This window comes from Felis catus, chromosome E2, assembly GCF_018350175.1.
Source record: "Felis catus isolate Fca126 chromosome E2, F.catus_Fca126_mat1.0, whole genome shotgun sequence".
Lineage (NCBI taxonomy): Eukaryota > Metazoa > Chordata > Mammalia > Carnivora > Felidae > Felis > Felis catus.
In genome coordinates, this window is record NC_058382.1 from 6,608,514 (window position 1) to 6,634,083 (window position 25,570).

At 42.8% G+C, this 25,570-nt stretch overlaps 1 protein-coding gene and 1 long non-coding RNA gene across 12 annotated transcripts; one reads left to right on the forward strand and one right to left on the reverse strand.

Moving 5' to 3' along the window:
* On the forward strand, window positions 1-18,529 carry LOC123378944 (zinc finger protein 613-like). Of its 10 annotated transcripts, none has more exons than XM_045046198.1 (5): window positions 515-640; window positions 3,500-4,682; window positions 7,960-8,086; window positions 8,348-8,443; window positions 15,880-18,529. In XM_045046198.1, exons 2-5 carry the CDS (start codon window positions 4,575-4,577, stop codon window positions 17,484-17,486), a joined length of 1,938 nt encoding a protein of 645 aa, XP_044902133.1. In that variant the 5' UTR covers window positions 515-640; window positions 3,500-4,574; the 3' UTR covers window positions 17,487-18,529. The 10 variants fall into 10 exon arrangements, with proteins under 10 accessions (XP_044902139.1, XP_044902129.1, XP_044902130.1 ...); XM_045046200.1 differs by having other exon boundaries at window positions 615-741; XM_045046196.1 differs by lacking the exon at window positions 515-640 and adding an exon at window positions 691-828.
* LOC123382291 lies at window positions 13,247-25,569 on the reverse strand. Of its 2 annotated transcripts, none has more exons than XR_006590474.1 (3): window positions 25,442-25,569; window positions 23,051-23,158; window positions 13,247-14,417 (listed from the first exon to the last, which is right to left on the reverse strand). It is a non-coding gene; the product is annotated as an uncharacterized LOC123382291 (long non-coding RNA). The 2 variants fall into 2 exon arrangements; XR_006590473.1 differs by having other exon boundaries at window positions 13,247-14,446.
* Between the last annotated feature and the right edge of the window lies 1 nt (window position 25,570).

Sequence of the window (25,570 nt, forward strand, 5' to 3'; positions counted from 1 at the left end):
TCCGGTAACGTTAGCTGCAAGCAGCGGGCTTTAAGACCTGATGACACTGCCATCAAGAATGCTGGTGCGTGATTTCTTCAAAAACCATTCGCACCGCACTGCTGAAGCTACGATAGCGTCACAGCTGCTTTTACATCCCGTTATTTCATAGCCCACACTTCCAGATTTCAACAACTGGTGTTTTCCAAACAGGCCCGGAACAAAAGGCGACCTTGGCTGGGAATTTAGATCGCGACGCTCCAGCACACCTTCCAAGCCTAACCTCAATGGCTAGGATGCCCACTTAGATCCCAGCCGAGCGGACCCTTCCTTCCCCCGCGCCCTCTTCCCGGCTCCACAGACCCCTGACATTCCGCCAACATGGCCGCGCTCACAGCCCGCTAGTCTCCGACCATTTCTCGGGCGAGCGCAGCGTTGTTTGCGAGCTTCCCCATGGGAGGGACACACGTAGGCGCCAGTAATCTGACCGGAACCCCCCAGGTGAGCGGCGGGAAGACCGCGGGGGCGAAAGACCGCCTTGCAGCGCGCGTGCGCCCAGGGTGCCGCCGGAAGTGGGGACGCTCGCGCGCCCCCGCCCCGGCCGCCGTAGCCGGTGCCCCCAGAGCTGGGTGTGCGGCCGGGAACGGGCGAATTCGCAGAGGTGAGGCGTGGCCGCCGGAGGTCGCGGTGGACTCGGGGGGAACCCAGATCAGCGTGCGAGTCTCGGCGGAAGAGCTTAAGGAGGGGAGAGGATCCACGGAGGTCCGTGGCTCTGAGGTTGCGATGCCTTTGCCGCCAGGCCCGGGGGACTGCGGTGGTCGGGCATACAGGCTCTGTGGAGATCGTGAGGTCAGAGTTTGGGGTCTGTGCGGGTCACTGTGCCAGGGGCGTTCCGGGATTGAGAACTGGAGGGGAGTGGGTATCTGTCGATGAAAGCGCTGTTCAGTTTCCTCTTCACCGACTGTTTTGCAAGGCTCCTCAGGCCCCCACAGATAAGAATTTTAGGGAGATCAAGGATTAAGCAAATCTAAACTGCTAAGCCCTCTGTTAAAAATGACTTTACTATAACTAAACTTCCGTTTTCACTGGAAGTTTATTTGGATATTTGCTTTCAGATTCTGACACCAGTAAAACAACATTTGTAGCTTCCCAAATTCTATTTCCCAAACATAATTTTTAATCCAAAGTGTATTTCAGGTCTTTTCTTTTTTCTTTTCTTTCCCTTTCATTTAGAGAGAGAGTGCGCAAGCTGGGGAGAGGGGCAGAGGGAGAGAGAGAATCTTAAGTAGACTCCACGCTCAGCACGGAGCCCTATTCGGGGCTCCATCACACAACCCTAGGATCATGACCTGAGCCCGAGTCGATCATTAACCGACTGAGCCACCCAGGTGTCCCTCTGCTTAATTTTCACAATTCAGATAAACTCTGGAAATACTGGGATAATTTGCTGTTTTTAGTTAATTTCATATTCTAAACATTTCCATGAAACAAATTCTCTTATGAAAAAATTGTTTTAGTGGCTACACTAATAAACAGGTAAAAGAAGGGGTGATGTTGTGACTAGAATATGATTAAATACTTGCATCTATTTGGATTGCTTTTGAATATTTAAAATATTTAGTTATTCTCTTGATTTTGGCTCAGGTCATGGTCTCACCATTGGTGAGAATGAGCCCTGCGTCCGGCTCTGCCCTGGGTGTGGGGCCTGCTTGGGATTCTCTCTCTTCTTCTCTCTCTCCCTCCCCCTCCCCCTCCCCCCCTCCCTTGCTCGCACGCTTGCTCTCGCGCTCTCTCTGTCTCTCTCATTCGCTTGCTCCGAAAATAAACTAAATATATATATATATACATATACGTATATGTATATACGTATATATACGTATATATATATGTATGTATATATATACGTGTGTGTGTGTGTGTGTGTATATACACACACACACACACACACACACACACATATGTATATATATAGTTTTCGTCCCTGTTCCTGGCAAGAGCTCCTAAAATCCTTGGGATTTTCTAAGTGTGAGAGTGGTTAAGGTGTCTTTTGTTATATTAATGAGGCCACTTTTGCTAAGCATCTGTGGGTGGGGGCTGGTTGCCAGGGGAACCAACTTTGTGATTGGAGGGTTGAAACTCTTAGGCCACCCCCTAACCTTTGGGGAGGGACCGGAGCTGTAGGTGGAATCGGTCACCACTGGCCAATGAGTTAATCATGCCTATGTAATAAAACCTCCATAAAACCTCCATAAAACCCCAATGGCCACGGTTCAGGGAGCTGCTGGCCTGGAGAACGTGTGGAGCTGGGAGAGTGGAGAACCAGGAGAAGGGCAAGGAAGGTCCACACCCTTTCCCCATGCCATCTGCGTCTCTTCTGACCGTTCCCGAGTGACAGCCTCTTATAATAAGCTGGTAACCTAGTAAGTAAAAGGTTTGACTTCTGTGAGCCACTTTCTCAAATTAATTGCACCCGAGGAGGAGGTCATGGGAACCTGATTTATAGCCAGTTGGTCAGAAAGAGAAGTCACAACTGGATTTGGGACTGACTTGAAGCAGTGGAGGGGGGTGGAGGTGCAGTCTTTCTTTCCTTCCTATAATAACTGCTATCTTGTTTTATATTACACGTCTTCATGCTTTTACTAGATGTGTATGTATCTACAAACAATACATAATCTTTTGTGCGAGTTTTAGAAACATGAGAATGGTAGTATATTGTATGTATTAAAAAAATTACAGGTAGGGTGGCCGGTTAGCTCAGCTGGTTAGAACGTGGTGCTAATAAAATTACAGGTAGTGTTTTGTTTTGTTCTTCATGCTGTGGAAGTAATGAATTCCTAACCGACTAAGGGCTCAGGTTTGAAATAGGTTTTGGATTTTTATGGAATGTTTTTCTCAGCATCAATTTTGGTGACCGTAGGACTTTTCTAACCTGCTAATATATTGTAGCAGACACAGTTGGTTACTTGCTATTGCAGAAAAGAGTTAACACAGCTCTTTTTAGAAAGGCCTTCTTGCAAGGTTGCTTACAAGTCCCTTGCCTGGCATCTGGGAACTTAGCTTTGGGGAGGGTTCCCATCACTCCCTATTGAATGGCTCACTGTGCTTAAACCGTTCTTTCAAGCAGTATGGTTTATTCTCAACACCTGCTCTCCTCTGGGAATCTGGGATTTTGGCATGTGCTAGGCAGTGGGTGCCTACATGAACAGCCCCCAGTAAGAGCCGTGGGCACCATGTCTCTAGTAAGCTAACACATTGTGTGTTATCACAGCTTGTTGCTGGGGGAGGTAAAGGCTTCCTGTGTGACTTCACAGAGACAGGACTCTTGAGAGCTTGCACCTGATTTCCTCCAGATTTTGCCATTTGGACTTTTTCTCTTTGCTGATTTTGCTTTGTATGCTTTCGTGGTAATAATTTGCTAAGGTCTGTCAGTCCTAGTTAATCACTGACCCTGGGGGGTGGTCTTGGGTATTTCCAGCACATCTGCCCAACATCCATTCACTTCCTTCCCTTTTTCTAACAGATTCTCCAGGTGTTCCTTGGCTTGTGGCAGCTTGTCTCTACTCTGCCTCCATGTTCACGTGGTCTCATCTTCCCTGGATGTAGGGTCCATCTGGATACTCCTGGATTCTCTTAAGATCCTTAATTACATCGGCAAAGACTCTTTTTCCACATGAAGTCTCATTCACAGGTTCATGGGGTTAATACATGGATACAGCTTTTTTTTTGGGGGGGGGACCATTTAACCAAGTACAAATGGGGATATGGATTTTAAGGGATTATATGTCCAGAGTCTAACCTTCTGTATGTCGTTTTTCCCACTTTCCCTTTCTCATTCATGCTGCTGCTTCTTAAGTTTATTTATTTTGAGAGCGAGCATCCCAGGCAGGGTCTGCCCTGTCATTGCACAGCCTGATGCCAGACTTGATCTCACAAACTGTGAGGTCATGACCTGAGCCATGATGAAGAGTCAGACACTTAAATGACTAAGCCATCTAGGCACCCCCCATTCAGGCCACTTCTTCTTCACAGAAGAAAGGCATGCCTCCCCCACATTCAGATGTTATGTTTTATTTGCCTGGGTTAGAAAGCCTTTGGGGGCACCAAGTAAAGAGAAAGTTACAGATACTGACTTTGACTTAAGGTGGGTGCACAGCAGCAGTGTCAGTGTCTGGGCCCAGAGCGAATGGATCATCCAAAATGAACTTGCCCTTCACCCCACAGGTCCTGGATTCTCAGGAATAGGAGAGATCCAGTAAAGGACAAGTAGGGGTTCTTGGAGTTGCATACGGCCATTCGTGGGACATCCTTGTCCTAAGACCAAGATTTCTGAACAGAAAATTAGGGCAGATCCAGAAGAACTAACATCCCTGTTACTGGGCATTTTCTGAAACAGAAGAAAATGATGAAGGCCCAAGTGACTTTTGGTTTGTTGTATTCAAAAGTTGAGTCTTTCATGGATTTGGGGAGGCCTGAAAAAATCAGTTCGACTAAATAAAAAGTGTAAATGGGGAAAAATGGGCTCTGGGGAGAAATAGATGTCCCTTCAAAATTAGGGCAGAGTGGGATCAGGAACATGTTGTTCCTAGAGTTCGTGCATGACTAGTGCTGGACTGTGGTGTATGGATCTGCAGGATCCTGCTGGTACAACCATCAGTGTGTACCTACTTACTATCTCTGACAGTCACTGCAGCCAGAAAATCACGGTAAGTTACATCAGATGCCTTGACTCAGGACAAAGCATATCAGTTCCTCAGGAGAGGTCACCATTTCATGGCACGTAAGCATTAGGAACTCTTCTTTGATGGTTTCTTTCCAGAGGTGACCTGGTAGGCTGTGTGATCTCAGCAGCCTTCTTCTAATCAGTGTACGAGCATGGCTGTTACTTACCTGATTATTCTGAGTCCCCTGTGGGAGTAGATCAAGTAGAATTCAGTAGACACTGGTTTTTGAGGAGACCACAGCCCGATGACTTCCATACCCAGCCTTACTTCCATCTGGATTTGTCCTTGAGTAGAACTGGAAGTGCCCAGTAAAATGGAAGGTTTGCACACCTTTCAGAGGCCCTCTGTGAACAGGTCGCTGGACTGGTGTTTGAGTACAGATTTGGCCAGAGGGAGTTACAAGTTCTTATCTGGTGCTGGCTCGGGTTGTTGAGATCTACACAGGGTTGCCTTAGAACTTCAGCTCATCTCAGAAAACACAGAGCCTTCTGTGTTCAAAATCGAGTTGTCACCTTCCACCTTTGTACTGCCTTTAATTACACAAATGACTCATTGTGGCCTAATAAAAAATATATATGTATTTGCTCTTTGTCTCTGGTTCCTGGCTGAGCTCCTATATCCCATTATTTCCTAAGTGGCAGGAGTGTCTTTTGTTTTCATGACAAGCCCCTTTGAGCATATCTAAGTTTATGCTAATGAGGTGACTCAAGGTAAGCCCCTAGATAGCTTCAGGATGAGGGCTGATCCCCCAAAAGACCAAGCTTTGGTTAGAGGGCTGGAACTTTCAGCTCCACCTGGAACTCGGGACAGGAGAAGAGCTGCAGCTGGAGTTCTGTCACCAGTAACCAGTGATTTAATCAGTTGTGCCTGTGTAACGGAACCTCCATAGAAACTTGGGGCGCCTGGGTGGCGCAGTCGGTTAAGCGTCCGACTTCAGCCAGGTCACGATCTCACGGTCCGTGAGTTCGAGCCCCGCGTCGGGCTCTGGGCTGATGGCTCAGAGCCTGGAGCCTGTTTCTGATTCTGTGTCTCCCTCTCTCTCTGCCCCTCCCCCGTTCATGCTCTGTCTCTCTCTGTCCCAAAAATAAATAAACGTTGAAAAAAAAAAAAAAAAAGAAACTTGACAGGGTTCAGAGAGCTTCCACGTGGGCAGATCCATCCACCTGCTAGGAGGGCAGTGCACCCCAACTCCTTGGGGACAGAGGCTCCTCCACGCAGGACCTCTTTGGACCTCACCTGAGTACCTCTTCATAGTATGATTTATAATAAACTAACTTTTTAATGTTTGTTTATTTTTGAGAGAGGGGTAGAGAGATAGAGACAGGGAGACAGGAAACAGGCTCTGCACTGAGAGTAAAGAGCCCGATTCAGGGTTGGAACTCACAAACCGTGAGATCATGACCTGAGTCGAAGTAGAATACTTAACCAACTGAGCCACCCAGGTGCCCCCATAATAAACTGTAATTTTAAGTCCAATATTTTCCTGAGTGAGTTCTAGCAAAATCACACCTGAGAGGGGAAGGTTGTGGGAACCCCTAAATTTATAGCCACGTTGCATAGAAGTGCAGCTAACATGGGGACCTGGTACTTGTGACCGGTCTCTGAAGTGAAGGCAGTCTTGTAGAATCAAGTGAGCCCTTAAGCCGGTTAAGGTCTGATGCTGACTCTGAATAGTGTCAGAGTAGACACCCAGTGTCTGAGAATCAGAGACTTGGAAAATTAGTATTGGAAGAGACCATGTATTTGGTGTCAGGAAGAACCACAGAGTCAGATACATTTTCAATGTAAAAGGCTCATTATATAGTACACATAGTGATAAAGTTCCCCTCCATACATTCTTTGGCCCACAATTCTCTGGCACATCATTAACACATGCTTGGTAGTGTGTTCCTGTGTTCTGGCATTTACCTACGTGTATCTATGTGTGTGTGTGTATATGTGCATGCCTGTGTGTGCATATATCTACGTGAATCTATGTAGGCAAATGCTTACACCTGTGAAGACATTTTTACGAGCATGAACTCATACTATGTCACCCTGATGTCCCTAGCATTTCATACAGTGACTGACAAATAGGTGCTGAAATACACAGATTGCAAATGATCTCAGGGTAGCAAGAGGATTTAATGGCTGCATATCACAGATATCTGTGACTTGTGGGATAAAAGAATGACTGAATATTTTAATGACTTTGCTTCTTTTGTGATTAATTGAAAAAAATAAGAATAGAAACAGCTTACAAGGTGAAAATGAGCAGAACCACTTCCTTCACATTCCTTTTGAGTAGGGAAAACCTCGCCCTTCCTCCTTTATGTCTCCTTAACTCTCATATCACTGCCAGTCACATCACTTCTGATGCCAGGCATGGGGACCCCCCCCCCAAACAATTCTCTGACACCAGCTGGGTGGCCTACAATTCAAATCAATTCTGACACTTCGTAGAGTTAGCATCAGATTCCAGGTTAAGGGCTCACTCCCACAAGACTGTCCCCTACTCAGATGTTAATTGAAAAACAGTAGGTCCCCAGGTTACTCACAACTTCCGTCTGATTTGGCTACAAATTGGAAGTTCTCCACGACCCCTCCTCCAGTTCAAATTCAGTTTCAATGAATTTGCTAGAGTGGCTCACAGAACTTGGGAAACACACTTGCCAGTTTATTAGAAAAGGTAATAAAGGACACAGGTGAATAGCTGGGCGGGAGAGATGTGTAGGGTGAGGTGTGTGGGAAAGGGCATGGAGCCTCTACCCCCTCTCCAGGCACCATCCTCCCAGAAGCTCTCCAAACCCTGTACTTTAGGGATTTTATGGAGGCTTCCTCACCTAGGCATGATTGATCATTAACTGTTTTCCAGCCCCTCTCCGTTCTCAAGAGAATAGATATCATATCTCAAGAGATACGAGAATTAAGGAAAGTTAACTGGTCTGAAAGTTGCAAGCTTCCAATCATGGCTTGGTATTTCCGGTGACCAGCAGCATCCAGGAGCCCAGCCAGTTGCCCCATCAGAACAAAGACATTCATACCATTCTTAACACTTAGGAATTTACAACGGTTTCAGGAACCCTGTGAGAAATTGGAGTTAAAGACCAATTAGAAAATAAAAGATGCTCCCAGGGCCCTTATCACCTAGGAAATTATAGGGGTTTTAGGAGCTCTGCCAGGAACCAGGGACAGAGCCCAATATATATATTTTCTATTACCTCGCACCTTCCATTTCAATAAAAGGGAAATACTTCCAAAGAGGACCGTTTTGTTACAGGAATCGCTGACACTGGAGGATGTGGCCGTGGACTTCACGTGGGAGGAGTGGCAGCTCCTGGCCCCCGCCCAGAAGGACCTGTACTGGAATGTGATGCTGGAGAACTACAGGAACCTGGTGTCACTGGGTGAGGACAGCTTCCCTGTCACTCGGAGGCCTTTCCTCTGTCAGCTTCTGAGGGCTGTGGCGTGTCTGTGCTGAAGTGTAGGTTTTCAGTCCCTTCCCTGGCCCCTGATGTGAAGGTAGAAGCTCTCCTTGTCTCAGAGAAAAGCCTTTGATTTGCGACATGCAAATTGTGCAGTCCCTAACATGTATCGCCCTCATATCATTGCAGAGCCCGGGGCAGTTTGATGAGCCTAAGAAGTCTTCTGTCATTTCCCATATACAGGGTATCAAGCTCGCCAACCAGATTCACTCTCTGAATTGGAACAAGAAGAACCACCATGGGTTTTCAAAGATGAAGTCCAAAGTCAAACCCACCCAGGTGAGAGAAAACCAGCAGTGGGGGAGGGGGAGAGGGGAGGGGAAGGCTGTGGAAATCACTTTCTTGTCATTTCAGGAAGGCATCATAGTGGTGAGGGTGTCTGGGGCTACAGAACTGGAACTTCTATGTATCTTTCTCCTCAGATGAGAACTCTTTCTCGCTGTAGGAATTTAGAGGAAAACATACTGCTTGATCTCTTCATGGAACTAATCCCTATCTATTTTTTCTTAGATGTCAACATTTTTTACCCTAGGACTATTCTTGCTTAGATTTGCACATCTTCCCACTTCATCACTTGTCAGAGTCCCTTTCACCTCTCTTTATGAAATTCTTCCTTCCATGTCTTGCTAAGAGAAAACTTTGAATTCATTGTTGTCTTCTAATACACCTTCCTGCCCCGTTGGGAAATACTTATTTCCCTTCATAACATCCAACCCCCCCCCCCCCCCCGGATGCTTTGCTTCCACGGTAACCTCATCTCTCTCTTTTTTAAAGCTGCTTTTTTTTTTTTTGAGGGTGTGCACGCATGGAGGAGGGGCAGAAAGAGACAGAGACAGAGAATTTCAAGCAGGCTCCACGCCCAGTGCAGAGCTCAATGCAGGGCTTGATCTCAGGACCATGAGATCATGATGTGAGCCAAAATCAGGAATCAGACACATAACTGACTGAACCACCCAGGCACCCCAACCTGGTCTCTTCTTATGCATTTATCTGCTTCTCTCTTTCCCCACTCTGGGGTTACTCAAAGTTTCTCTTTTTATTCTCTGCTCTGTCTCAAAGGCCTTAAAACCTTACTTTATTAAAAAATGTTAAGTTCCTGTTCTTTGTGGAGATTCCCAAGTTGAGATCTCCTTTAATATTGTCTAATCTATACACAGTTGACTCTTGAACAACATGGGTTTGAATTGCCTGACTCCACTTATGCACGGATTCTTTTCCTTACAGTATAGTACTATAAATATACTGTCTCTTCTATGATTTCCTTAACATTTTCTTTCCTCTGCTCACTTTATTGTAAGAATACAGTATATAATACATATACAAAGTATGTGCTAACTGGCTGTTGGTAGTAAGGCTTTCAATCAACAATAGGCTATTACTAGTTGTGTTTTGGGGGAGTCAAAGTTGCATGTATATTTTCGACTGCCCCAGAGGGTCGGTACCCCAACTCCTGTGTTGTTCAAGGGTCAGCTGTAGCTTACCTCTTTCCATGGCAACTCCCTAGGGTTCACACTTATGTGAGAAACTAGAATGATCTTCCCTCTAAGAAAACCCTTTTCCATCATCTTTTTCATTAAAAATTTATTTTTAATATTTGCTAGGGTTTTGTTGAGGTATAATTGACATTACATTATTTTACAGTTTCATTGTCTTTTTATTTTATTTTTTAAAACAATTTTTTATGTTTATTTTATTTTTTATTTTTGAGGGAGGGAGAGAGAGAGACAGAGCGCCAGTGGGGGAGGGGCAGAGAGAGAGGGAAACACAGAATCCAAAGCAGGCTCCAGGCTCTGAGCTGTCAGCACAGAGCCTGACACAGGGCTCGAACTGTGAGATCATGATCTGAGTCGAAGTGGGAGGCTTAACCGGCTGAGCCACCTAGGTGTGCCCCAAGAGAATTTCAGTTTTTAAAAAGACAATGATAATGTTTAAATAAACATTAAAAAAATTTTTTTTTTAATTTGAAATTCTCTTGTACTTCTGTACATATTAAATCCTGGCCATGCTGTGATTACCTTGAACCTTCTCTACTCTCTAGGGTATTTAAGGTGTCTACTGTTCCTCTTCTTTAATTAGGATACAATTTCTTCTTCTCAGTTCCTAGCCTAAATAAAGCCTCCTCTCTGCTTTACTGTAATTCCTTTGTATATTTGTTAATTCTACTCTTTCTTAATTTAACTTAGATTTTGTTAATGGATTATTGTCCCTAAAGCTTTCCCTTGTCTCCCCATAGATTGATGACAGTAAGTTGCAGTTGACCCTATTATCATCCATGACACAGAAATTTTATTTCTTTCAAAGACCTAAAGTCTCTACTCTCAGAAAGGGGGAGGCATAAATATAACAAAAGTAAACATGCAGAGTTTCAATTTTATTAGATGAAAAGAGTTATGAAGGTGGATAGTGATGATGGTTGCATGACATTATGAATATATTTGATACCACTAAACTGTAAACTCAGAGTGGTTAAGATGATAAATTTTGTGTTGTGGATTTTATCACAATTTAAGAAGTGGGAAAAGTACATAGAAACTATGTCTAGTGGTGAAAAGGGCTGTGAACACCAATCCGTTGGCATCACGGAACAGTGGGTGGAAGGGATGGGGTCTGCCCTTCTACAAATAGGAATGTCTGTGGACTACAAGACGCCTGTGAGCAGAGGATGAGTGACAGGGAGTAGGTTTCCTGGGTGAAAAATGAAGAGAATGGGAAGTGCAGAGCCAGAGGCAAGAATGTGTCTGAGGAACATCAAAGAAGCCTGTGTGGATACTGCAGAGTGAGCAAGAGGGAAAATTACTGGAGATGAAGTCAATGGAGTAGTGGTGATAGGTTGGTTGGTCATGGAGGGCCTTGTAGTCCATTCTGAGGACTTGATTTTACTCCTAGTAAATCGAGAAACAAAGTTTATAGTATAGCAGTGACAGATATAATTTATATTTTGGAAGTGTCACTTTGACTATGGGTAGACTGGAATAGGGCAGAAGTTGAAGCAGAAAGCCAGATAGGAGACCTGGTCATTGGTGGGCTTCCCTAGGCTTGAGATGTGAGTAATAGAAGATTCTGGATATATATATAAAGACTGAATTTGCCATCAAAATAGATATCAGGTATCTTAGTTTCCTAGGGCTGCTTAACAGAGAACTGTAAGTTAGGTGGCATAAAACAACAGAAATTTACCTTCTAGTTCTAGATGCTAAAAGTTGGAAATCAAGGTGTTGGCAGGCTATGTTCCCTCCAGAGTCGAAATAGGAATCTTTTCTTGCCTCTTTCTAGCTTTTGGTGGTTGTTGGAAATTCTTGGCCTTCCTTGACTTGTAGGAACACCTTTCCAGTCTTTGCTTCTGTCATCCTATGGCCATTTCTGTGTATATTTTCTGTGTCTGTGTCCCAAATCTCCTTTTCCTTATAAAGATGCCAGTCACACCCTAATCCAAAGTGAGCTCATCTTAACTTGTTTATATCTGCAAAGACTATTTCCAAAAAAGGTCACATTCACAGGTACCAGGGGGTTAGCAATTGAATATATCTCCTTGGGGAACAAGTTCAACCCACAACATGGGGTGAGAAAAGGAGACAGATGAATGATGATGCTAAGAATTTTTAGCATGAGTCACCAGAAGAGTGACTCTTCTGTCATTTACTGTGATAGAGAAGATATGTGGGAGGAGGAGATTTGGGCTGGGAAGTCAAAGAGTTCTATAGCGGAGATTGTAAGTTAGATGTGCTTGTTAGCATCTAAGTGGGGCTCTCTGTTGCAGTTTGATGTACCTGGAAAGGTCAGGGATAGGTGAGGTGCAGAGAAAGAAATTTGGACCAGATGAGATCTCCTGGGGAGTGGATCCAGATAAAGAAAACAAGAGCCTTGGACAGTCAGGGATCAACAGATGAGTGTATAACAAACATGGTAGAGAGAGAGTGCATGATGAGCAAGTGTTTTGTGAAAGACAAAGTCAAACATTTTCTAGAGAGTTGACAATGCATCAAGTAAGGTAAGAACTCAGAGAGAAGTAGGTCATTTTTTGTTTGTTCTTCCCACTCAAATAATATATATTTTCACTTTTGTTTGTTCTTCCCACTCAAATAATATATATTTTCACTTTGAATTCTTCCCATGAGATGGTTTATTGCTAAACAAAAATATAGTATTATCTTCCTTCTCTGAATTGTACTTTGGCCCCAGTTAACCAGCCACTCCAAAAGATACTATATCTCTATGATTTGGTGGTACCTGAGGCTTCTTTACTATTCTTGTGTCAAGGGCTTGCTTTTCATTCCTCCTTGTACAAGAAGAAAATACATCTGGTCATCCATTTATGTCTTCATCAAATAACTATTGTAGCCAGGTTGGAGAGAGACCCACACTTTTCCATCTGTATATCAAGGATTTCTTAAATGCCAGATTGGTATTGAAGGAGTTTTCATTATAATCTTACCAACGCTGCTTCCTCAGAGAGTTGGGTTTTATTAGAATAGGGTTCAGGGCCCGCATATGTCTTTATGCAGAGCCCCGCAAGGGTGCTATTGTGACCCAAGCTGATGAACTACAGTCCTAACACACAGTAAAAGAGATTGAAATTAGTGGGAAACAAAGTTAAGTGTTTCTCTACACCAAAGATTTGATAAGCAAAGATTGGACAGATCTTCATGTAATATTTAGAAATGAAGCTTTTGATTGTGTGAGATGTTTTTGCTATAATTCAAGGCTCTACAAAATTCAAGCAAATAATAAACATAGGGACTACAGTTGACCCTTGAGCAACACAGGTTTAAAAGGCACAGGTCCACTTATACACAATTTTTTTTCCAATACAGTCCTGTAAATGTAATTTATGATTTTTAAAAATTTTTTTTTAACATTTATTTATTATTGAGAGACAGACACAGAGCATGAGCAGGGGAGGGGTAGAGAGAGGGGGAGATACAGAATCTGAAATAGGCTCCAGGCTCTGAGCCGTCAGCACAGAGCCCGATGTGAGGCTCGAACTCACAAACTGAGATCATGACCTGAACCGAAGTCAGTCACCCAACCAACTGAGCCACCCAGGTGCCCCTAATTTATGATTTTTTAAATAACACATTTTTCTCTACTTTTTTTTTTTTTAAATAAGAATACAGTATATAACACATATAACAGACAAAATATGTGTTAATGTCTTTATGTTATCGGCAAGGCTTCTGGTCAACAGTAGACTATTAATAGTTAGGTTTTGGGTAAGTCAAAAGTTAATGTGTATTTTCAACGTTTATTTATTTTTGGGACAGAGAGAGACAGAGCATGAGCGGGGGAGGGGCAGAGAGAGAGGGAGACACAGAATCGGAAACAGGCTCCAGGCTCTGAGCCATCAGCCCAGAGCCTGACGCGGGGCTCGAACTCACGGACCGCGAGATCGTGACCTAGCCGAAGTCAGACGCTTAACCGACTGCGCCACCCAGGCGCCCCATAATGTGTATTTTCAACCACAGGGAAGGGGGGGTTGGCACCCCTAACCTCCCATGTTGTTTAACAGTCAACTGTGTTTTAGAAGTTGAGAAGAAAAGTAACCTAAAGTGGTATAGAAGGAATGGAGAATGATAGTATCACAAAGTACCTTACGTTGCAAGAGATATAGCTAGGCTTTGAAGAAGATGATGAAGAAACATGCCACAAAATTGGAAATATGCACAGCCATATGGGAACTGTCAAAAGATTGGCCTAAAACCAGCCACATGAAGATCAAGGTCAGAAGGTATTTGTTGGAGACTAGTGAGTGGAAAATTGGGTAAACTGGGCACATTATGTTAATGTAAAGGTTTATCACCAGGCTACTTTTGTGATTTTTCCATGTTAGCAATAAACAGGGCACGGTAGAGATTAGGTTTTCTAAATTTCTGTAGGTAGGCACTGTAGCAATAATAAGGTGTAGCCAGATGTTCTAAGTAAAACTAAAGGCAAACCTGCCAGAGTCTTGATTCAGGAGGAAGGTGGTCCATTAGGACCCCTTAAATGATACCCCATAACCTAACTATTAATAGTCTACTGTTGACCAGAAGTTTTGCCGATAACATAAAGAGTGTAGAATTAAGGAAGAAGCTGTTAGTGGCAAGACGAGAGATTAGTCTGTCAGGGACAGTGAAATGGGAGAAACTCCAGTATGATCTCCATGCAGGTACAGTATGATGAAGAAGGTGACAGTTCCCACATCTGGTGCAGCAGATCTGCTTGTAGAGAAGACTGCATGTTGTAAAAGTCTGTAAGGATGATCAAGTCCGTCTTTCTGTGGGAACATATGAGAATGTGTCACACCTAGAAGAAAGGTTAGAGTGTTTGGGAAAGTTCATTTGATGATGGTCTACATAATGAACAAGAATGACGTGTTTTAGCAACAAGGTGAGGCCCCGGAGTCTGTTAGAATTTTTTTGAAATCAGATTCTATGCATCCAACATTCCGACTTGTCTCTGGGATATTTGTTCTAACACTGGGTCCGCTTATTTCTCTATCAGTGTGGTTGATGCTTGGGTCTCTTCAGCGGTCTCGCAGAGTCCCAAAGCTCTGTATGTTGAAATGACTAAGGTCATAGTCTTGTGCCTTCATCTGCTTTCAGTCTTGACCTTCTGAAATGTGATCCCGTTTAACACTCTGACCTTAGTGATATTTACGTTCTGATGATTTCCACATATCTCCATTTAAGACCTCTCTCAAGTTTCATGTATATCTGACTGGTTTTTCCATGTCTGTACTTGGATATCTAATAATTACCTCAAAGGTGATGTGCTTCAAAATGCACTTGTTCTCATCCTATTTGAACTTGAACAACATCTTCATCTTATTAAAAGGCATCACCCACTTACCCATTAGCTCAAGCCAAATACTTAGGAACACGCTTTGATTTCCTCCTGTTACTTATCCCCAGATAAATCCAGTAATGGGTCTTATCCATTCTTCAAAACACATCCAGATTTCTTCCACTTTTCATTCCCTTTGCTTCCTCCAACTAGGGTCACATTTGCAATTGCCTACTTTCTTCTTTTTCTTGCGTGTTTATTCTGTTTCTCTTCCCATCCTTAGAGTAGGAGTTCAGTGAAAATAAAGAGTATTTTTTTTATTTCTCCAACACTAACATGATACCTGGTATATGGTAGTAGCCACTTAAGAAGGATGTATTGAATGAGTGGATTTTGTCTCTTACCATTTTGAATCAGGTATCCCTCCAGCCTCTGTGATCTGATGCTGCTAGTGACTTCCTTGTATTTTACTATCTCCAGGGCCTTATTTACGAAGCAGATAATTCTTGATCTGTTGTGAATTTACCCTATATGACACTGACAGCTGTCATCTTTTGGTTTGTTGTATTTGTATTACTGTGTTTTTAAACATTTCTAACAGGTAAGTTAGTGTTTCATGAGTACAGAATTTTTTTAGGTGGGGAAGATAGAAATGTTCTAGAGATGGATGATGGTGGTGGCTGCACCACAGCGTGACTGTACTTAATGACACAGAACTGTACGCTTAAAAATGGTTAAAATGGCAAATTTTACCTTATGTGTATTTAGCTACAATTTTAAGAGCTTTTTTAAAAAAAAGATAAGGAATATGTATACAAGGATATGCTTGGAATTTCTTTTATGTTGATACTAAAAGTTTTCCACTAAAGAGCCAGCCCACCCCACAGTACTTTTGAAGCAGTTTTATTCCATATGATGGTCATGGAAAGATTCACCGTTGTCTTCTTTCCTAGAAATTGAGAGAGTTGACGATCATCTGCCTCAGCACTTAGAAAATCTCAAAATGCCGAAGAGGATGGAACAGTGTTATGAACTGAACACATGTGGAAAGACTGTTCATCAGAGCAAAAGTCATTTTCCTTTCAGGCCAAATCATGATAGGTTTCATTTACGTGGAAAAACTTTGAAGCCACACTTAATCAACCCAAGTAGAAGCTGTGACATAAAAGAGCCTGCTGAGTCTGGTGGAGACGGGAGATCCTTTCTCAGTGCTAATCACAAGCAAACTCACACTGAAATTCAATTCCATGAAAGTAGAAGGCCCACCAGCACTAAGTCACAATTCCTTAAACATCAGCAAATACACAAAATAGAGACGGCCCACGAATGTCCTGAATGTGGGAAAGCCTTCCTCAAGAAGTCTCGGCTCACAGAACATAAGAGAATTCATACAGGAAAAAAACCCCATGGGTGTAGTGTATGTGGGAGAACCTTCTCCAAGAAGTTCAAGCTCACTGAACATCAGCGAATTCACAAAGGAGAGAAACCCTATGAGTGCTGTGAGTGTGGGAAAGCCTTCCTCAGGAAATTTCAGCTTACTGAACATCAGAAGACTCATACAGGAAATAAACCCCATGGCTGCGGTATATGTGGGAAAGCATTCTCCAGAAAGTTCAAGCTGACTGAACACCAGAGAACTCACACAGGAGAGAAACCTTATGGATGTACTGAATGTGGCAAAGCCTTCTGCAGGAAGGCAGAACTGATTATACATCAGAGAAATGAAAGAGGAGAAAGGCCCCATCAGTGCAGTGAATGTGGAAAAGGTTTTGCCAGAAAATCACAACTCATTCTACATCAGAAAACTCATACAGGAGAGAAATCTTATATATGCAGTGAATGTGGAAAAGGTTTCATTCAGAAGGGCAATCTCCTTATACATCAACGAACTCATACTGGAGAGAAACCCTATGGATGCATTGAATGTGGTAAGGCCTTCAGCCAGAAGGCGTGCCTGATAGCACATCAGCGATTTCATACAGGAAAGACTCCCTTCGTATGTACTGAATGTGGAAAATCTTGTTCACAGAAATCAGGACTCATTAAACATCAGAGAATTCACACAGGAGAGAAACCCTATAAATGCAGTGACTGTGGGAAAGCCTTCACTACAAAGACAATGCTCACTGTCCATCAAAGAACTCATACAGGAGAGAGACCCTATGGATGCAATGAATGTGGGAAAGCTTTCTCCCACATGTCATGCCTTGTTAAACATAAGAGGATACACACAAGAGAGAAACATGTAGATTCAGTGAAGGTTGAATATTCTTCCACAGAGGGTCACAGCTTATTAGATACTAGTGAATTCATGCAGGGGGAAAGCCCTGTTAATACAGTGACTGCACAGATGCCTTCCGCTATCCCTCAGACCTCATTAAACATCAGTGGGCTCCTCGCAGATAGGAATGCAGTCCTAGTGGGACAGCCAGCTGCCAGATGTGCACCCTCAGGAAATAACGGAGAATTTGTACAGGAGAGAAACCTTATGAATGCAGCGAATGTGGTTGTGCCTTCAGTGGTCAATTACATCTTATTTTATGTCACGAAAAACACATAGAAAAAAACTGGTACATTCAATTAGGAAAAGCCTTGAGCAATAATGTCTTGTTGATAATATGGTTATACACAAACAAAACCCATGAGTGCAGAGGCTAGTTTTAGAAGACCGACTCTGTCTGTCATCAGTGATCAACATAGCTCATCAGGGAGCTTATAGTGAGTAGAGACATGGCAATAGTGGGAAAGTCCCTACCCTTAATATGTGTCAGTTCATACTGAGGAGAAACAGGAGGCAATGAACGTGGGGCACCTAGGTGGCTCAGGTCATGATCTCACGGTTCGTGAGCTCAAGCCCCATGTCGGGCTCTGCGCTGACAGCTCAGAGCCTGGAGCCTGCTTCAGATTCTGTGTCTCCTTCTCTGTCTGCCCCTCCCCCACTCAGCTCTGTCTCTCTCTCAAAAATAAACATTAAAAAAAAAAAAAGGCAGTGAACATGGCTGGGATTTCAGTGGTACATTCTGCCTCATGCATTAGGTAAAATCACAGAGAAATAAAACTGTTAATCCACTAATTGTGGAATTCCTTTAACGAAATACTAAAGTTCTTGTGAAAGGTTTGTGAAGATGAGGAACATTTGAGAGCTTTATGTACCTTTTCTAATTTGACCTATGTCATGTAATACACCTAATGTACATTTTCAGACAGGGTACCTTGAACCACATTCCTAATTACCATGTTAGTGATTCCATAATTTAGAGGAGATAGTTTCTGCCCTACATCACTGGCTAACATTATCACACTATATTCACTTTTCCCGTTTGTGGATTCTTTTTTTTTTTAATTTTGTTTTAGAGAGAGAGAGTGTACGCATGTGAGCTGGGGATAGGGGCAGAGGGAGAGAGAGACTCAAGCATGACCCTGGGATCATGACCTCCACTGAAATCAAGAGTTGGAAGCTCAACCAACTGAGCCAGTCAGAATTAAAACAGGGCCAGGAAGAAATTAAGTAAATAATAAAACAGGGCCAGAAAGGACCAAACTTCCCAAGTAACCTCAGGTGCACCTCTTTCTCTTTTTCTAAAATTTTCTTCAATTCTAAAATTCTTCAGTATCATATAATGTTTACCCTGTTGCATTTCTTTGGCTTTAGATTTTATTTCAGGCAACTGAAGTCCTTCAAAAAGAAATGAATATTTTAAACTCATGAATATAATTTACTGTCCTTTGATGAGTTTAAGTTCAATTTAAAAATAAGAGCAAGCATTACACAATGTCACCATAAAAGCGATTTTTAAAATTTTCTAGACCTGAAAAGATAGAGAAACCAGGTTTGCAAAATGAACTAAAAGCCCAAGTACAATTAGTAATTTTTTTTTTAATTTTTTTTTTCAATGTTTATTTATTTTTGGGGACAGAGAGAGACAGAGCATGAACGGGGGTGGGGCAGAGAGAGAGGAAGACACAGAATCAGAAACAGGCTCCAGGCTCCGAGCCATCAGCCCAGAGCCCGACGCGGGGCTCGAACTCACAGACCGCGAGATCATGACCTGGCTGAAGTCGGACGCTTAACCGACTGCGCCACCCAGGCGCCCCTACAATTAGTAATTTAAACCTACACATTAAATAACAAAATACATTCCAACAAAGCTCTCAGTAGTCATTTTCGAAAACATGAGAAAGTAAGGTAGGCAATTTGAACACAAATTAGGAGGATTACTTCCATCCTAGCTCTCCCTGTCCCTTCCCTGATTATTGAATTCTCAGAATGCTGGGAATCTGAAGTTCTAAATGCATGGATAACTATCCAGTTGCCTCCCCTTGGAGGCAATACCCTGTCTAACCCTAACTTTTGCTTCATTGATGGAACCACCCCAACATTCTTCCTGGCATCTATTCCCATTTTCTCTCAACTCAGAGGGACTCTGAGTCCTACAAACACGAGGAAGACAAAAGTAGATCTTCATAGAATCAGCCTTGGACTGGTATCTCATGCTCCACAAAGCCAGAGAGACCTGGATTTGGACCTAGAGTAGGCATAGGGTTTCTGGAAGAGTAGGGTGAATCTAGTGCTGGAATTACTGAAGGCCTGTAACCAGCCTGGAAAGTATTTTTGGAATCTGATATGTATAATTAGTTAAATGTAGTCAGGGGTAATCACAGGGGCTGGCATAAACAATACAGGAAGAAGTTCAGACCACGTCTACTGGTGAAAAACTGATCTGAAAAGGGCATGAGGTCAGGTCTCAGGGAGAAACTAAAGGTAGAGGTCTGTCAGACGAGATAGTTGAGTGGCATTTAGGCAGTTGATTTTTTTTTTTTTTGTAAATCAGTGATGTAAACACTAGAATCACTTGGAGAGAACATTTCACTTGTTTTCTTCGAGATTTTGATATGGAATATAAAGACCTTGGGTCATGTATAAATGTTACCAATTTTAATACAAACCATATTACAATATCAACTTTATGCGCAAGTGTAAGGTCTTGAATGTAAGTTATACACTGTAAAAGTTAGACTATAAGCTTCATGAGGGTAGGGAACTTCTGATAACCCCTGTATACAAGATGTCTAGAAGAATATGTGATATAGGGTAGGCACTTGATACACATGGTTAGTTGACTGAATCCCATCCAATAAGCAATCTTGTCTTGCTTAACTGAGATTTAAAGCAGGGCCAGGAAGAAATTAACTAACCAAATAATAAAACAGGGCCAGAAAGGACCAAACTTTTCAAGTAACCTCAATGTATCCCAAAACAATTCTTTGTAAGAGGGGCGCTTCAAGAATATTTGTAAGAGAGGCATCTGGGTGGCTCAGTCGGTTAGCATCCAACTCGGTTTTGGCTCAGGTCATGATCTCACAGTTTGTGGGTTCAAGTCCCATGCTGGGCCCTGCACTGACAGTGCAGAGCCTGCTTGGGATTCTCTCTCTCTGGCCCCTCTCTCTCTGCCCCTCCACCCCACTCTCCTCTCTCTCAATAAATTAACTAAATAAATAAATAGAGTGCAAAAATATCCTGATCTCCCCTGTTGTACCTACTCCCCCATAATCCCATAATAAAGTTGACAAACTTATCAGGCAGGAAAATGTGACCAGTGTTGAAAGACCAATCAAAAGTGACCTAGAACTGATATCAACGCTAGATTGAGCGAACAAAGACATTGTATAAACGGTTATAGCTGTATTCCATTATATCAAAAAGAGGAATGATTAACATGTTAATAACAACCATGTCTTGGGTTGATAAGATATGTAATACATTTTACTTCATATTTTATAAACCTTCCCAGAATACTGTTGTTTGTTCACTATCTTGATCAGAGAGTGACGGGCAGTTAGCAGTTTCCCCTAGGCATTCCTCACAATACCTCTTTTGCCACTTGGCCAAGAACATAAGGCCGCCTTTTTTTTTTTTTAAGTTCAGGTTCTCTGAACAGTTTTTCACTTTTTAATAAAATCTTTTGTCCTCATTATGCTTAAATTTGTACTTTCTTTTGCCTTGCCATAAAGTTCACTGATGTTTTGCATACACGAATAGGGTAAATTCCTAGTTTTTAGACTCCCGCCCACCTGTTTTTCATTTTGGATAGTTTGTATTGCTGTGTCTTTTCAGTTCACTAATTTTTTCTTACACAATGTCTACTCTGCTAGGGACACCTGGGTGGATAAGTCCTTTAAGCTTCCAACTTCAGCTCAGGTCATGATCTTGTGGTCCATGGGTTTAAGCCCCACATGAGGCTCTGTGCTGACAGCTCAAGGGCCTAGAGCCTGCTTTGGATTCTGTGTCTCTCTCTCTCTGCCCCCACCCCTCACTCACACTCATCTCCCTCTTTCTCTCAAACATAAATAAACACTAAAAAGAAACAATGTTTACTCTGCCATCAATCCCATCAAGAGTATGTCTTATTTCTAGAAATTTGAATGGGGCCTTTCTTTTTAGATCGTTCATATCTCTATTTAATATGGTTTATTTTTTGGGTCTGGGTGGCTCAGTCAGTTGAGTGTCTGACTTCAACTCATGTCATGATCTTGGGGTTCATGGGTTCAAGCCCTACACTAGGCTCTGTGCTGACAACTCGGAGCCTGGAGCCTGCTTCAGATGCTGTGTGTGTCTCTCTCTTTCTCTCAAAATAAATAAATAAGCACCAAAAAACAAAAAACATGGTTTACTTTTTTTTTTAAGTTTTTACTTAAGTAGTCTCTACAGATCACAACCCTGAAATCAAGTCGCATACTCTACCGACTGAGCCAGCCAGGCATCCCAACATGGTTTACTTTTAACCTAATTGTGACAGTATTTAAAGTGAGTTTTCAGTATTTAAAGTGAGTAGTTCAGTTAAGCATCTGACTCTTGATTTTGGTTCAGGTCATGTTACCATGGTTTGTGAGTTCGAGCCCTACACTGGGCTCTAGTGCAGAGTGTGCTTGGGATTCTCTCCCTCTCTCTCTCTCAAAAATAAGTATTTTTTTAAAAAAGTAGGCAGCATATAGTTAGACCTAGGTTTTTGTTTGTTTTGTTTTTTAATCTAGTTGACAATCTCTTTTTATTGGGGTATTTAGGTCATTCATAATTAATGTGGTTATGTTCAAATAATGTGCAATTTGTTATTTATTCTATCTGGTTTTGCTCTCCTTTTTGTCTTTTTCTACCTTCTTTTGGAGTAGCTATGTTTTATGATTATTTATATCCTTTGTTGGCTCATTAGGTGTAACTTTGTTACTTAAGTGGTTCCTTTAGAGTTTACAGAATGTATCATTCACTTAACAGTGTATCTTCAAGTTATCATACTTTTCACATGTAGTACTAGAATCTTGTAATAGTATACTTGTAATACTTGTAATAGTATACTTCAGTTTTCTGCAGCCAGATCAGCTTCGTTGAAGAGATTATCTTCTGGATGCTCCTGGGACACTTTTTTTTTTTTTTTAAACCCTAGGATATATTTTTAGGGGATGGATAAACTGGCTTTACATAATTACACATTAGCATTTCTAACTCCATATACTTTCAGAATCTTTACAAAATATGAAGAAATTTCTGGCATTTAAACTTTAGGCCACCTTTGAGTCAGGTTACATTCAACCAACAAAGCAAACTAAAGCCATTCTAACTGAGCTTACACATTAAAGCCAGAATCCATTCATGGTCAGCCCATATTGTTAAGTTTGCCTGATCCAAATTTTTATTCCTTTTTACCATAATCCCACAAATGTTTCCCAGGATTCTCTTTATATAAGCAATATATATAAAAAAATAAATACTTCATAATTACATTGTGTTTATCCAAGGGATGCAAATTAAGTTAGTTAATTAGTTTTCTTTTTTTTTTTTTTTTAATTGAGAGAGGACGCAAGTGAGCAAGGGCGGAGTGAGAGAATCCCACAAGGGGCAGAGAGAAAGAGAGGAAGAGAGAGAGAAGAGGGGCTCACCCAAAATGGGGCTCAAGCTCACCTAATATGGGACTCAAACTCATTAACTGTGAGATCATGACCTGCGCCTAAGTCAGATGCTTAGCCGACTGAGCCATCCAGCACCCCTTACCACTGTATTAGACTGCTTTGGCTGTCATAACAAAATAACACAGAGTGGGTGTTTGAAACAACAGAAATTCCTTTTCTTACAGTTCCTGAGGCTAGAAGTTCACAATCCAGTTTCCAGCAGATTTGGTTTCTGGTCAGGACTCTAGCTGCCGTCTCCCCATGTCCTTGCAAGGCATTTCCTCAGTTTGTCTGCACAGACAAAGAGCACTCTGGTGTCTCTTGTACTAAGGACACCAAACTACTAAGATCAGAGCCCTACCCTTTGACCTCATTTAACTTTAATGACTTCATTAGAGGTCCCATCCCCTAATATGGCCACACTGGGTGTTAGGGTTTCTACCCGTGAATCTAAGAGGACACCAACATTCAGTCCATAATACTCCACCCCTAACCACCCCCCAATTCATGACCTTTTTGCATGCAAAACACATTCCATCCCAACAACCCTCAAAGTCTAACTCATTCCAGCATCAACTCTAAAGTCTATATAATCTAAGTCTCATCTAAATCAGATATAGGTGAGACTTCTGGTACAATTTACCCTGAGGCAAAATTCCTCTCCAGCTGTGAACTAAAATCAGAGAGGTGATTCACTTCCAAAAAAAAATGGTGGGACAGGGGTAGGATAGACATTCCCATTCCGAGAGAGAGAAATTAGAAGAAAGGGGGTGAGGAGTCCCAAGCAAACCCAAAACCTAGCAAAGCATATCCCATTAGATCTTAAGAATAATCATCTTTGGAGTGCCTGGTTGGCTCAGTCAGTGCATCCAACTCTTTTTTTTTTTTTTTAATGTTTATTTATTTTTGATAGAAGCAGAGAGAAAGGGAGACACATGATCTGAAGCAGGTTCCAGGCTCTGAGGTGTCGGTGCAAAGCCTGATGCGGGGCTGTACTTCATGGATCACGAGAGCATGACCCGAGCCGAAGTCCGACACTTAACCAACTGAGCCACCCAGGCACCTCTCGGTGGGTCCAACTCTTGATTTTGGCTCAGGTCATGATCCTGGGGTTGTGGGATGGAGCCCCAAGCCTGGCTGTGTGCTGAGCATGGAGACTGCTTAAGATTCTCTCGCTCTGCCTGTCCCCCGGCTCTCTCACTAAAAATTTTTTTTTCCTTAAAGCATGGAAGCTAATAACACAGACTTTAAAAAAAAAATAATGATCTTTGGTAATTTATCTTCGGTTATGCTCTGGCTGGTAGGCATTGTAGGTAGGACTCATAACAGTCTTGCAACTTTACATTCAAACCATCAATTTTACATTCTGCATGTCAGTAGAACTTTAAGCTCCACGAAGGGTATTTTTGCACTTATGTGCAAAGGGTATGTCTGCACTTATAGCTTTTGTATCCCCAGCACGCAGAACAGTGCCACATTTTATAAGCATCTGCTGAGTGAATGAATGAATCATTAATCCCTTTAATGGGGAGGCGCTCTGATGGTGGTTGTGTAACTATGGGGAATGAGTTTTGCACTGGGAGCTCCTCAGTTTAATCATTTGGGCTGAAATATTGAATACAACCACTTCCCTTTCTTAGAGTTTTTTTTTTAAGTTTTTAATTTTAAATACAGTCTACCCCCAAGATCAAGAGTCACATGCTCTACCAACTGAGCCAGAGAGGCCCCCTCAGCACTTTTTTTTTTAATGTTTTTAATTTTTTTTTTTTTTTTAATTTATTTTTGAGAGAGAGACAGACAGACAGAGTATGAGTGGAGGAGGGGCAGAGAGAGAGGGAAACACAGAATGGAAGCAGGCTCCAGGCTCGGAGTTGTTAGCACAGAGCCCAACGCGGGATTGGAACTCAGGAACCGTGAGGTCATGACCTGAGCCGAAGTCGGATGCTTGGCCGACTGAGCCACCCAGGCGCCCCCCCACAGCCCCCCCCCCCCCCCCCCCGCGTCAGCACTTTTGATGCAAGGAATTTTCCATCTTTATGGAAGGAAAATCTTGCCCGGCCTTTGGCTCCTTCCACCGTGGTAGAGCCACGATTCTCCATTGGCTCTGCCCCTTCTGTTGACCCCTAACAACCACCAGCCACATTTTCTCCTACACAAATCATACCGAGAGCTCTATGATTCTGTCTACCTGCTCTCTGACCAACGGCTTTTTCAGCGGTTCTCTACAACCCTAGACTGGCCTGAAATGCCACTTTCTCCACAAAGCCCCCTCTAGCCAGCATTCCCAAGATGCTAGCCGGGTTCCCTCCCAACTGTTGTTCCCTTCGGCTCGGGCTTCCTCCCTGTCGAACTTCTACGCTGGCTGCGCCCACCCGGCTTTTCCCTCGCCTTGAAATCAGAGCGTCAAAGTCCGCCACCTTCTCGCCCGTCCTGAGAAGAATTCTGGGCAGGCCCGAGTTGCTGAGAAGCTAAGCAGTTTATGCACTGCCCCTGGTGGAAGTTGTAAATTCGGGGCCCAGGGGGTCAAGTGGCCTGGAAATGAAGTGAAATAAAGCGTTTTCAATAGCTTCTCACCGTCTTGGGCCTTCCCGCGAAAAACAGAAAAAGAGATGACCCCCGCCGTAGGGCAATAGGTGAAGAACCGGCGGCTCCCTTCAAGTAGCCTGGAGCGGGCGCTGCAATATGACGTCACAGAGGCCGAAC

What these genes read in the sequence shown, in the direction of transcription:
- LOC123378944 (XM_045046194.1), top strand. Translation starts at nt 433, where the DNA reads ATGGGAGGGACACACGTAGGCGCCAGTAATCTGACCGGAACCCCCCAG. An exon ending in CAGGAACCTGGTGTCACTGG is followed by an intron (nt 8,087 to 8,347) that starts GTGAGGACAGCT and finishes TCCCATATACAG; the next exon opens with GGTATCAAGCTCGCCAACCA. An exon ending in CCAAAGTCAAACCCACCCAG is followed by an intron (nt 8,444 to 15,879) that starts GTGAGAGAAAAC and finishes CTTCTTTCCTAG; the next exon opens with AAATTGAGAGAGTTGACGAT.